The sequence below is a fragment of the Hibiscus syriacus genome, unplaced genomic scaffold, assembly GCF_006381635.1.
Source record: "Hibiscus syriacus cultivar Baekdansim isolate YM2019G1 unplaced genomic scaffold, ASM638163v2 tig00117005_pilon, whole genome shotgun sequence".
Lineage (NCBI taxonomy): Eukaryota > Viridiplantae > Streptophyta > Magnoliopsida > Malvales > Malvaceae > Hibiscus > Hibiscus syriacus.
The window spans coordinates 487501-502105 of NW_024063519.1; the positions used below are offsets into that span (position 1 = coordinate 487501).

Below are 14605 nucleotides of genomic sequence, written 5' to 3' on the forward strand. Positions count from 1 at the left end.
CTTCCTTGTTGAGTGAAAGAGAACAAAGGGGACTCTCATGCACCGTCGTCGTCGTCCGTCTCGTGGTCGTGGTCGTGGTCGTGGTAATACGTGTCTTCGACACGTCCGCGCGGATACTATTTTTTTAGAGAAGATTCTTGAGGAATTTCTCTTTGAAAGAAACAAATGGAAAAATGTGAAAGATTTCAACTGATATTTATAGGCTGCAGAGGACTGTTTAATTTCAAATGATAACAGCTGGGAGTTATTTGATTTAATTTCATGGGTTACATGATATAATTTCGGGAGTTATAACAGCTGAACAATTATGCAATGAACCTGAACTATTTTTGAGTCAGGTTCATCTAGACGTTTCAGCTGTTACAAAAGAAGAGATTTAATCCTGAAATTTTATAGACGATATTAACCCTATTTCTAGTCTATAAATAGAGAGTTATATTCAGCTTCTCAACTCACTCTCAAACATTCACAATTCACTTACAAAAGTGTTTTTTACAGTTCTCTCTGTGAGTTCTCTCTGAGTGTTTTCCAATCAGAAGAGCAATAATACCAGCAGTCCACTCCGATTTCGTGTGTACGGAATTCGGAGCGACTGTGTTAACCTCGGGGGACGGTCCGCCTACTGCAGCGATTACACACATCGGGGCGAATTCGTTTCTAAGGCAGTGGTTTTTTCCATGACACGGTTTACGAATTTATTCCTTTTAATTACTGTTTATATTTTCAGTCAATACTATCGTTATAGTTTTACAGTTCATATATCCAACAATAATCATGTTTAAGAGATTCAAAGACAAATACGCCGTTAAAAAAGGCAATCATTTTCCCTTGTTTTTCAGAGTAATATATATATATATATATATATATATATATATATATATATATATATATATATATATATATATATATATATATATATATATATATACACACACAAAGCGAAGTGGAAGTAGAGAAGTGAATAATTGTCTTGTGGCCGTTTAGTCTAGACTATAGACTTTTATTTTTCTAACTTAAAATTGGCCCTCTGATCGTGACGCGCATAGGGTTGGAAATCTTTTACATCAAATAATTGTGAACAAATCGGCCATTTCTGCTCCTATAATACGGGGGATATCAATTCTGCTTCTAAATAATTTATTTTAATATTTAATATGTTTAAGAGGAATGTTAATATTTAATGGTGCTCATTAAAAATCCAAATAAATAAAATATAACTGATAACGTATTTTTTCAAATTCATTAAAAATGATATATCAAATGGATATATATGTATATATATATATATCATTATTGTTCAATAGCTACCATTATTGTTCAATATAAATGAGTTAACACCGTGGCAATACTCTAGAAAAGTCTAGTGAATGTAGATTAGCCACATGTCCTGGTTGTCGCTTACAATATTTGAACGGAAATCTCCATACTGCACCACACAATATAAAAGAGGTCTGAATTGTAGTAGTTGTATTAAATTTTATATCAATGATCATGTCAATGGATTTGGCATGCCGAGTGTCCCTTTGCTGTCGTTTTGATGGACTTCTTTCTTGATTCATACATGTAGATAACTTCATCCGTGCACTATAATTTTACAAAATAAAATCCAAGGAATCTTGTCAATCAGACGAAGGGGCAGTTGGTCAAGAGTGAATATAATAGAATCATGACCTAATTGATGGAGCAAAACAATGAGGTGGCCGGGGCTAGACGAAAACAACCACAAGTAGAATTTTCCAGGTATACACCAGAAACGAAATGTAATGATACTTTTATTGAAAACTTTTTTTGCGGTCGGAAGAACCTGTCGGTTGCCGCTGATTAACACGTGTTCAAACACAGAATAATGCATGTGTATAATGTATTTTCCCTTTTTGTGGTGTACTTATTTTCAACTTCAAAATGATGGAACTTGGCAGTCAGCCGGTTTTCACAGCCGAGAATATTATCCAACGGCTCGATCATTAAAACGTTTTTATAATTTAGGGTTTAGAGGATGCAGTCTGTTCCCGGACGACGACGACTTGATTAAATCTCTGAAAATGTGCTCATGTTTCAATGTGTTGGTGCTTGGCAATCACTGGGCAAATCATTAATAAAGTAAAACACGTAGCATACACATAGATGTAATTTGTCGGAAAACAACTGCAAAAATCAGAATCATTCTCTGAATAGGAAAAATGCACTTCAAATGGATGACACCATGGAAAAACTAAAATAGATGATAATATTTCAGATTTCATTCCAGATAAAGTTTGAATATTTCAATTTTAGAATTTCAGATTTATTTTTATATAAAATTAATTAAATACATATGTATTACAAATATATAGTTAAGATTTAATAAAAAAATTACTATCTTTTAAAATATAAAAATAAGATTTTATCAAATTCAAATACATATTAAGAATTTCAAATTCATTAATAAAAAGATTTAGGGCTGAGAGACTTCTTGTCTCCTCATCTTTCTATTTTTTTTAACTAAAGGTTTGAGTTTGGTTTTTAAAACATACATAAGAAAGGGTAAAAATATTTTTTGTTTATCAGAGTATTTCACATTTGTTATTTATGGACAACAACTAATTTTTCACAAAAATTTACTTCATCTTAAGTTGCAACTTATAATAAATCAATTTTTATTTAACTCATATGCTAAATTATAAATTAAAACAAGGCCTTATCTCCGTTGGACTATGGAAGATATAAGAGCATTCTTTTTTTCTTTTTGTTTTTTGGTAAATAAAAGAAATAAACTATTGCACATATAAGAGCATTCTTTCTTTAGTAGACAGAACAAAAAAAAACACATTTTTTACAAAAATAGAAGCAACTAATTTTATTAAAATAGAGGAAATATCTAAAATTATAATAAAGGTTTATAACAAAAATCGTAAACTAAACATATAATAAATATATTCTCCTATAATCATTAAGATAAAAAAAACTAGCCGCTTAAACTATTAGAAGATCATCGACAAGCACTTTGCGAGAAAAATATCTACAATCGCATATTGAGTATCCAAATTTAATTTAAGGATCTAATGTAGGAAAGATCAACATGATAATAAATAAGAAAATAAAAGAAATACAGGGGATAACAACCAACGCCACCAAGATTGATGTGGCCTCATTCTAACCAATTATGGGAAAGAAAGGAAATGGTCATAAATATTGCAGCATAAGCCTTATCATGTATAGTAGGAGCGTTTCTAAATACTTGTGATGTGTAATAAAATATGATGAATTCTTTTTGGTGGGGTTTAACAGGTGGCGATCATCGTAAGTTAGGGCCCTTTAAGATTAACTTTACATGTGTCCCGAAGAAATTTGGTGAGCTGAGATTTTGGAATCTTCATTGTACTACTTGGCAAGCAGACATCGAGGCTTCCTTCTAACTGGATTTTCATATATGTAGAGTTTTCAAAGCTAAATATTTTTTACAGGATTGAATTGTAGACGCTACACAGCTACAGATGAGCTTGTTTGCGGCCAAACAGCGTGAAACAAATAGTTGAACTTTGATAATCAAAGCTGTTTTTCTTTCCTCTCCTTTCACGGGATTCAATGCAGAAAAACTAATCTCAGTGTGAGAAAATCTCCACATGTTCTGTACCAAGCTCCTTCGTGGCATTTCTAGTTATAAAGAGCTTCATTGGGTTAATTGGCAAGTACCTTTTGATATAATAATTGATTTCGATTTCTACAAAGAAATCTGTTCTGAGGACCTCCTAATTCAAACAATTGAAAACAGCACGAGGCCATGAATGCAGTTTTGTCTTATCAGATATGCTGCATTCTATTTGAAAATCAGGCAATGTGCTCCGCCAAAGTGAGGATCTTGACATGCTTTTTCTGCCTCAGCTCATGTGGGACTGGGCCGAAAACTCTGGTCCCTATCGGCTGACCTTGCTTGTCAACGAGAACAACTGCGTTGTCATCAAACTTGACCTCACTCCCGTCACAACGACCTCGCTGCATGGCAGCACGCACAACAACACCGTATACCACCTTCCCTTTCTTCACCTTTCCGTTAGGCATGGCCTCCTTTACAGATGCAATTATGGTGTCTCCCAATCTAGCCCCTTTCTTACCCTTCAACGGTTGTATGCACATCACCTTTTTTGCCCCCGAGTTGTCCACTACTTTGAGAACAGTTCTCATCTGTATAAAAGTCCTTTGTTGCTGCAGAATGAGACGAAATAATAAGGTTACCTTTGAAAGAGAATAATCACAAATGCAATCATCATAGAACCATACTAGTATCGTCTGGACTTAGACCATACACTCACAGCATCGAACATGGAACAAAATCAGATCACACTGACATCAAGCTCCAAGAACAGTTATCCTATTCAAATAAGCTATGTGAATCCTAACACGAGGTTCGTAATATACCTTTCATTAACAATAGGTTTAACTCCTGTCAAAACCACTCAAAATTACATTTAGGTAGTTCAGGTCACCATCCCGTCAAACCAATATGCAGATCTTTCGAAATCTGACTAGGGTTCTCACCATCTTCGATGCTGATTAGAAATGCCAACCCCTTGAACCATTTAGTTAATAAGACATGCATGGCTGAAAATTTTATCCCACAAAAAATGACATATGACCAACCTTTTCAAACCTGTTTCCACAGGCTTGTCTATTACCAGAAGTTTGGGGACCTTATCCCAATTTTCCAACGATAATATGTAATCAAGAATGAACCCCAGCATGCACTCCATGTGAATGATTTAACAGATCATAATACAAACTTAAAAGAAACAATATGTTAGAAATCATTCTGACCTGATACAGGAAACTGCCACATACAATCTCTCTTGATGTGCTTGGTAAATTAGCAAAGTTGTTTCGAAGGCCATCCATCAACGAACGGCCCACTGCATATACCGTAGAGTCAAACAAAAGAAACAGAAACGAGACTAGATGCAAAATGAACTATGTACATCGAGCTGGAGGTGTTTAAATCTCATGATACATCAACTTATTTACAGCAATTGTAGGAGGAACAAAAGCAACACATTTCTGCGGATGGTCATATAGCAAGCGTTAAGAAGCTAATTGATGGATCCCAGCACTTACCTAGAAGATGAAAACAAGGGGGGGAAACAGCATGATAGGACAGGCATGGCCAGATTCACAAACAACTCAACCTAAAATCCCACACAAAGAGACTTCTTTGTTGTGAAACCAATAATAAGAAGCTTCCTAAAGCTATGCTCATCGGATGAAGAATAAGTGACTTAAAGAATCAGAAAACTCAGAGGAAAAAAGATCAAAACATAAATTTGTAGACAAAATGCAAATGACTTCCAGGCGGAGATGAGAAATAACTCTCCTAAAGAGACTAGATAAGTGCTAAAATCCTAACCCCTCCAAAAAGAAACGTTGAAATTCCAGGACGGTATAGTTAAAACCCTTCACTTATGTTGGGCCAAACATATAGCTAACTACAGGGATTTCATATATATCAATCAAAGGAAAATCGGTGCAAGAAAAACTAAAACTTCATGCATATGGGTATGGGTTGAATCGGAATGCTTTGTACGCTAAGTGTTCATAATCCGCAAGTGCCCATTAACAGAGAGAGCGGGAAATATAAACCCTTAAAAAAACTAACAAACACTCATGTAAAGAAATGGAAACATACCCCCGGAGCATTTGGAAGCAAAACTTGCAGCCATTTCTTAATTCGCCAACTTTAACAGAGGGAAGAAGGGAAAGGACTGAAACTTAGAACCCTAGGAAAGGAGTTAGAACCTGAGAGCATGAGGAGACGATTGGGTTTGGGCTCAAGCTAAAGTAGGCCTAGCCCAAAATATTATATGCGCCTCAAATAAAAGTATTTTCTTTTCCTTTTTGTCTGAACAATCTTCAATAAATTATAAAAGAAAATAAATTCTTATTTTGATTTGACCTTTTTTCAATAAATCCTACATTTTCTTCAATAAATTATATAGCAAATAGAAGCATACAAATCAACAAGTGATTGGTCAAAATCAACCCACGCCATATTATTTATGCATGCATTAAAAAATAAATAAATTAGGTGTATAATTGAAAGAATGAGTTAATTGGTATAAAACGTGGCCATGCAGCATTCTTTCAAAGTAAAAGCAAAGACCTAAGAAACTATGTAATTAGCTCTTTGACTCTCACTCGTATTTTAGATTCTGAAGCTACATGTATGTTCGGTAAGTTAACCAGCTGATCTGTTTATTTCTCATAATAGGGAAACGTGTAATTTTACGTTTACTATCCTTATAAAACTTTAAAGATAGTTTAAGGTCTTGTCCAAATTGTCAAGATGGCCGAGTGGGTCTAGGGCGCCAGTTTCAGGTACTTGTCCGAAAAGGCATGGGTTCGAATCCCATTCTTGATAATTTATTTATATAAAAAAAAAGATATATGTTTTATAAATAAAATTTTGTATGATTATATCTTAAAAGAATTATAAATTATACATCTATATTTTTGTGTGAATTTTTTTAATGCCAGGCTTCTATTATATCTAAAATTGGATTATAATGTATTCATAATCAAATAAAAAATTATAGTAGAATTATCTTTCGATACCTGATACTCAACCCTAAACTTTTATTCTAAAAACATCCAATTTCTTATCACTAAACTAAAAGACTTTGAAGGATTGATCCATAGGCGATAGAAGTCTATGAAAGATAGTAGAAGAAATTAAGTATATTCATTACTTGCGTTTATGTCTGTAAATTTTCCCGGATATCTTAAGTCAGGACCTCAGTGTTGACCCAGAAAACAGACAAAATATTCAGCACCAAACCAACACAGCACATGGTGGTGAAATCACCTCATGAGTGAGAAAAAAAAAAAAAGGAGAAAAACTTGAACAGAAAGTTAAAGACCTGAAGTATACTGCTGCTTAATTATTTCCCCAGACAACGACAGTTGCAATGGAGAGACAAAGACTCATCAAATACAATAATAAAATCCAGTCTGTTTTCGTTTTCAGCTTCTGGCATCGAGAAGTCAGCCAAATGCATTGATCCATGATGGACTGCACGCTCTCCCTTTTCACCACGACACGTGCCTTTGCTTCTTACCCCCTCTCTCTCCACTCTGCCTGCACTCACGAAAACAACCAACCCTCTCTCCCATTGAACAACTCAAACCACTCCGCTTTTTCAAGTTCCCCATGTACCGTTTTCTATTAATATATATAGTACTAGTATTTTCGAAACTATTTTTAATGATTCTTCAATATAATATTGTGAAGAATATTAGAGAAAGTGTGGGGTGATTAGATTAAGGTTTGGCTTCTTTTTAACCGGCAAGTGATGAAACCTTGAACAGCGAGAACACGTCTTCGGGTATGATTGTTTTTTTGCATCTAAATAATATACAAAATCATCAAATCCAACACCAACGCATGTGATTGTTCCTGTGTTGCCTTTGCTAATGCCCTACCCCATCAGTTCTTTTCTTTTCTTTTCTGTTTTTACATATATACGGGGTTCGTACTTGGTGCAGAAATGATGGAGGCCATCATCTTTGAGAGATAGATAAAGGATTGCCTTTGCTTTTACTTATTGGATTCAATGGAAACCATTATAATAAATATTATCCACGTCTTTGGTTTTATACGCTTTCAGCTTATTGGAGCATCTCCTCCCCAGTTAAGGCTAACCCTCACGTTTTAAATGATTCTATTTTAGTGGGCTGCTCTTGCTTTTCTTATTTATAGTAATTATATAGTTAAAATATGAATAGCGATTTTGAATTTAATTTCTCATAAGAATTTCATTATCGGGTCAATAAATAAGCTAGCAAATCATACGATAATAAAGAAATCTAATAACATCTTTTTATCTTTGATTTTTTTAAATTAATAATTAAATTAAATTTTTAAAATTTAAAATTTAAAATTTAAAATTTTCTGATAATGTGATATTATGAAATTAGATTATAGGCAAATTGAATTGGAGACTGATAATGTAGATATAAACACATAATTCTCATTCAATCACTTGCAAATCTAAGGTGCCTCGTGAGAATGCCATCGTCGAATCTGTTCATAAGCTTTTCCAACGTAATTGAGATTTGAGAAGTGAGACCAAAACATATGAGAATAGAGCAAAATAACATAATAAACACTCGAAAAGTTATTTAACATGAAAAAGCTGATGTGACAGTTTGTCAGCAACATCCAGTCAGCAATACTAGAAGGTGGATGGACGGCCGGAGCATTTCAAGTATTTTAAATTTAAATTTTTTGGATTTATCTTTTTATTTTTAGATTTTAAATTCAAACAATTATCTTTACATTTTCAGCATATTTTAGGGGTTTTAGAAGGCTATAAAAACCCCTAGGGTAAGCCTAATTCATCATTTCATTCATCGAATTCTTTTTTTTCTTTTAGATCATTGCAATCTTTCTTTCTTTGTTTTTATAAATTCTATTTTTAGTTTTTACTTTGCTTATTTTTAAAGATTTTATGTTTAAAATGCTAAGTATGATTTTTGTCATGCTTAGCTAATTTTCTTTTTAGTTTTCACTTTGCTAATTTTTAAAGCTTTTATGTTTAAAATGCAAGTATGACTTTTGTCTTGCGCTTATTTTCAAAATCAAAATGATTTTTAAAACAAAGATTGACGTTGGTCAGGATGATGTTACGATTAAACTTGTGGAAGGAAGGATCGACTTATTGAAAGCACATTCGACTTCCTGGGAATACACTTAGCAAAATCGTTTGCTAAGAGAGAATTGAGATCGGAATCAATTATTATTGAAACAACATAATTTGAGTCGTTCTTTTACGAACTCAAATGGTCCTTGATCTACAACAATTGATGTTGATTAGATTAATTTCCAAAGTTGGAATCAAAAGTTACACTTGGGTATTCGGTATACAAAGCATAATCATAATGATTGATCCTTGTAGACAAGTAATAGACGTAAATCCCAAAGTAAAAACCATTTTCAATAATCAGAGGACACTGAGTCAAAAAGACAGCCCAAGGCTGATTTTACCATATTGAATTTATTTCTTTTAAATCTTCTTCTTAGTATTATTTTACTTTTATTTTAAATCTTCTTTATTTTCTTGTTTTTACTTTATTTTATTCTCATCATCTACAAACACCCTCATATTTACCCAATTAAATACTCAACTCTTTTTCTGATTCAGAAATCAAATCAAGAGTAAATTAAGGAGTTTTCTTTAGTCTCTGTGGGATCGACCTTTACTTCTCTCTATGTGATCGACCCTTACCTCTATTTTACTACATTTAATTCTCTTTATTTATTATTTGAGAATAATGAATTATTTTGATGTGAAAACGACATGCGTCAATGTGTTTACTTATGTATTATTTGAAACAATTGTTTTTTAATTGTATTTGTTAATTACAAGTAAGTATTTGTTTATAATTTTCTTCGTATATGGATAAGCATACACTGTAGACCTGACGGTTTGAATTTATAACTTTTAAAAAGAATAACACTCATTTTTATTGCTTGAAATTGAATTTAATATTCTTTAGAAGTTCATTTACAGGTCTAGTTCGGCCTTGGTACAGTCTTTTGTTCCTTTCTTCCTAGAGCAAGTAAACCAATGCATTCAAAGCAATCCTCATTACAGTAGATAACAATGATTTTCCTTTCCAGTTTGAGCTCGCCATTTCCAAGAATTCTTCCCAAAGGTATCCTGTAAAATGCAAACCAGAAAAAGAGAAGATGCGTTCCCATAGAAAAACAGCAGTAGGGCATAATAAGAAAAGATGATCCCTAGTTTCCACATCATAGTTACATAAAAGACAAGAGCAGTCATTAGTAAGACCGATTCGGTGAAGACGATCCTTGGTGGGTAGTCTGTCAAGTAGAGCCATCCAGGTTATCATACTATGTTTTGGAATGTGCAGGGAAAACCAAACGAGTTTTTGCCAATGGACCTTCTGATTTTTAGACCGAATAGAGTCCCATATCGAGCTTGCATTGATAGGACCCGGATGAAGGAAATTTTGCACCTCTGGTCTCAATTTAAGAAGTCTTCTGAGACACCAGCTTGTGTTGAGCTTAGCTTCAATAGACCAGAAATCTTTGTTCTTAAAAACATAATTATGAAGCCAAGCTACCCAAAGTGAGCCTTCACCAGCAAGAATTTGTTTGATTAAGGCTAACATGCAAGCTTTATTCCAGGTCTTAATGTCTTTGATCCCAAGACCACCTTCCGATTTCAAGGAGCAAATTTGCTCCAACTCACACGTTCTCCTATTGCTGATTTGTCAGAACCTTTCCAAAAGAAGCGGGAACAAATCTGCTCAATTTTTTTCAAGATTGAATTAGGCAGGAAGAGTTGTCTGCACCAAAAATTAGTAATTGAAGCTAGCACAGTTCGGATGAGCTTCAGTCTCCCAGAGTAGCTGAGCAGTTTACGAGACTAATGGTGCAATCTAGATTTGATATTATCGATGAGGATCGCACAGTCTTTTTCAGAGATTTTCCTTGTGAGTAGCCGAATTCCTAGGTAACGCACTGGCAAATAGCCAAGATTAAAGCCAGTAGCTTGCTTGATAGTCTCAATCGTACATGAGGACATTCCAGCTGCATAGATGTAACATCCGCAATACCGAGTTAGTGACTAAATTGAAAAGTTTTAGAATTTGGTGACTAGCGTAGAATAATGAAATAATTTAATGATTATTGGAAATATATGTTGAAGGTTATTTAGTAATTATTAAAGAAACTAAGGGTAAAATGGTCATTTAACCAGAAAGATTTTTATCTTTCTTTTAAGGTGATAAAAATGTGGAAAGGGTGAGAAGAAAAGAAAGATCTAGAGCTGGGTCATCTCCTCCCTCCTCTCTTCCCGTAAGCTCCATGGCAAAGGTAAGTTTAATTTCAGTTGGTTAATTCTTGAGTTTTAAGCCTAGTTTTGATTCTTTGGGTATTAAATAAGCTTAAGGAAAGCTTATATGAGATTTAAACAATAAGATAAAGGAATTAAGAAGGAATTTGTAATATGAGTTTTAAGATGAAATTTTGATATGGTATGGTTGTTGAAGTTTTATGGATGAATTTGACTTGTCATCAATCTAATTAAGAAGTATGAAGTGTTAGAATTGGAATTAGAACACATTGAAAATTTAGTGTGATTCTTGAATGCCATGTAAATTATGGAATTTTGGGTTTAAAGAAGTGATTATGGAATATAAATGAGTTTAAATATGTGTATGGAAGTTAGGAATATTAAAGGAAGTAAAATATGAAGGTTTAAGCTGAAATGAAGTGAATTTCGAGCTCAAAAATGTGATTTCTGGGCAAGGGGAATCGGTACCCATTCAAGGGGAACCGATACCCCCTCAAATGAACCAGAATTTAGAATGTCAAGGGGGAACCGATACCCCCACAGGAGGGAACCGATTCCCCCTAAAGGAAAAATGTGAATATTGATTTAATAAGTTTGTTTAAGTTGCTAGTATCCAATTACAAGGTGTAGGTATCTAATGATTGCCTCAAAATGTACATTTATGTAGATTCTGCGCGTAAATCAATTCCGGAACATTTGACAAGTAAGATCGATCAAGGGAAAGATAAGAGATTGGAATTGACTAGTGAGACCAAGGTGAGTGTATAATAGTGATATGTAGTGTTTAATGAAAATAAGACTTGCGATGAGTCTATTTCCTAGAGTAATATGCATGAAGCCATGGACATGATTATGTGTTGTTATAATTATATGTGATTATCTGTATTACATTGATTGTATGTATGCATGACTAAAGATAATGATATGCTTTGTATATGTTATGTGATTATGAATAGGTAGAAAGGAAACAAATGATGATATAAAAAATCTATTATAAGATATATGATATGAAAATATGATAGTGAGCTATGTGAAAGAACTATGAGATATATGAGTTATATAGAAAATATATGCAAACAAGATATGACATCTATGTTTATATGAAACAATGCAAGGTGATATGAGCTATGTGAGATATGAATATAAAATCATATGAGAAGTGAAAAGAATTACATGAAAATAGACTAAGTGATTACATGTATATGTGAAAGAAGCTATATGATACGATCTATGTGATTACATGCAACATATGATATTAGATATATGTTTACACATACATGTGGTATGTGACAGAAGAGAAGGAACATGTGATTATGAGATCAATGATTACACGTACATGTGATACGTGACTGAAAAGAAAAGATATGTGTTTATAAGAGAAAGAATATGAATAAGTAATGTGAACTATTATAAATGATAATGCCCATGTTATGTGATATGAGAGCTAGGGGTATAGTTGGCATGCCAAGGGTCGAGGGTTTACCTATGTTCTTTGGGACATATATACTATTTACCTATGTTCTTCGGGACATATGGACTGTTTACCTATGTTCTTCGGGATATATGGACTGATTACCTAGGTTCTTCGGAATCTATGGACTGGTCCTTCGGGACATTGATCGAGCTGTGGTGACAGCAGATGTGTTCACAACCTCAATGTACTCACATACCTTAAGTTCTCACTAGTGTACATGGGCTAATAAAGTGATTAAACAAGCATATTGAATGTGATATGTATACGATGGGTTTATAAATGGTTATCAAAGGTAAGTGGTTTGAAATGTGTTACATGAACCATATGATGTTATATGTGTTTCTTAATGATAATGATAGAGATTATGATAATGATGGTATATGTTTATGTACGCTTTATGTTATATGAAATATTATATGTTTTATATGCCTCACTAAGTCATCGACTTAACGTGTGATTGTTTCACACGTAGGTTTGGAAAGTGAAAAGAAAAGTAAAGAGAAACAAGACAGACCAATTACTTCTTACCAAAGATCAGATCAGAAAAGATCTCTTGAATTAGATGTATTCTGTACATTGAAAATAGTTGGCATGTAATTAATGTTTTTGAATTGTATATGCTCTGATCGGTTTTGTCAAAAACATTTAAGCTCTGAATAGTTCTGGAAATATTTTGAATAAGTTACATGTACAAAAGTTTTAAATTACTCACTATTTTATACGAATAAATTTTTGAAAAGTCAATGTGACACTTCGGACTTGTATCCTGGTCGGATACGGTTTGGGGGTGTTACATTTAATGGTATCAGAGCTAAGGTTTAGCCGATTCTCGGCATAAATCGAAGTCCAAAGTGTCATAAAATGTGTACATGCCAACATAGAGTGAAAAATTTCTGATATGATAGTGTAAGGAGCATGTTGTCTTGCTAATAGAATAAGAATAGTTTAATACAGTAGAAATTCGATCGTGATAATTTCAAAGTAAGTGAAAGGTGATATTCCTGATTGTGATAGCTATTCACCTGCCCTGGCCAGGCAGGATGAAGATCGGACACCTCAGGAAATGCCTAGTAAGATCAAAAGTTGATTTTAGAAAGCTGAAATCATATCTGAATAATGATAGAAAGTTTTCATTGTTTTGAATCGGAAACACGATATAGAGTAGTTTTGTTATTATGTGGATAAGATAGAATATGGTGAACAAGTGTCACTATAAGATTGTTAAAAAGATCAAAGGATGTGGTGAGTATTTGTATAAGAATTCAAGAATAGATGCATCAGTGACAAGTGCATAAGAGATATGGAGATAGAGTTTATGAATTTAAGACAAAGGGATAATATTGTGTATAAGCAAGAGTGTGGCTATAATAAGGGTTTGCATTCTAGATGAAAAGAGTTAGCGTTGACTAACCAGATTATGTGATGGAAAAGGTATAGAATTGAATTTTTTTTTGAGATGTTGTTATGATAAGACAACCAAATATGAAATGGCTCTGGATACAATTGTATATTTGGATCATAGTACTATTGTATAGTAAAGGGAATAAGGATTTGTATATTTGAGTAAAGCTGAGGATTGATAAGAAGAGTTTATGAATGGGTATATCGATGATCAGTTTATAAGACAAAGTAAGTCAGAATGTTTAGTTGAACAACGGAAATTATAGGATGTATGAGAATGGAGGTGAAATTGACAAGTTAAGTAAACGAATTTTTAGATAATTTCGATTGGAAAGGATGTATGTGATTGGTTGATTAGGGTTGTGTTCTAGATTGGACAGATGTTATTGATTAACTGTCAGAGTAAAAGTGATAGAGTTATAAGATTGGAAGAAAAAGTAAAGTTGAGTTAATCAATTATGATGTGAATCTGAATATAGTTGGGTATTCTGATCAGATAGATATGATATAGAAAATGAGATAAGTATTTGCATGGAATTTTAAGAAATGAAAATACAAGTATAAGAAATAGGTTATCAAAGTTATGAGGATGCAATGAAGATTGGTATATAACGATGAATATAAGTGATAAGACAAGAGTATGTGAATATGAAAGGAAATATATGATTTGTGTATAAGGAATAAATAAATAAAGGAATAATGGAATAAAGAAATGAAATGGGATTGAGTTAAAGGATCAGACACGATAAAGGTTATATGGAAGTGTAGGTGATAATTTTTGGATATACAAGTGAGCAAAGAGTGATTGGTGAGGTGAAAAGATTTTATAAAGTGTATGTTGAATCATATTTAAAGAAGATTTAAGGTCGTGTTCTTGGTTAAA

At 33.2% G+C, this 14605-nt stretch overlaps 1 protein-coding gene across 1 annotated transcript; it reads right to left on the bottom strand.

Moving 5' to 3' along the window:
* Nucleotides 1–3619: 3619 nt before the first annotated feature.
* On the bottom strand, nt 3620–5750 carry LOC120194889 (50S ribosomal protein HLP, mitochondrial-like). The gene is made up of 3 exons (XM_039197065.1): nt 5654–5750; nt 4792–4883; nt 3620–4182 (listed from the first exon to the last, which is right to left on the bottom strand). Exons 1-3 carry the CDS (start codon nt 5685–5687, stop codon nt 3808–3810), a joined length of 501 nt encoding a protein of 166 aa, XP_039052996.1. The 5' UTR covers nt 5688–5750; the 3' UTR covers nt 3620–3807.
* Nucleotides 5751–14605: the final 8855 nt, after the last annotated feature.

Bases quoted from the DNA above. Each gene is read 5' to 3' on its own strand.
- LOC120194889 (XM_039197065.1), bottom strand. From the start codon at position 5,687: ATGGCTGCAAGTTTTGCTTCCAAATGCTCCGGGG. The intron at 4,884-5,653 runs GTATGTTTCCAT...CGGTATATGCAG, and splicing joins TGCTTCCAAATGCTCCGGGG to TGGGCCGTTCGTTGATGGAT. The intron at 4,183-4,791 runs GTCAGAATGATT...CTCATTCTGCAG, and splicing joins GTGGCAGTTTCCTGTATCAG to CAACAAAGGACTTTTATACA.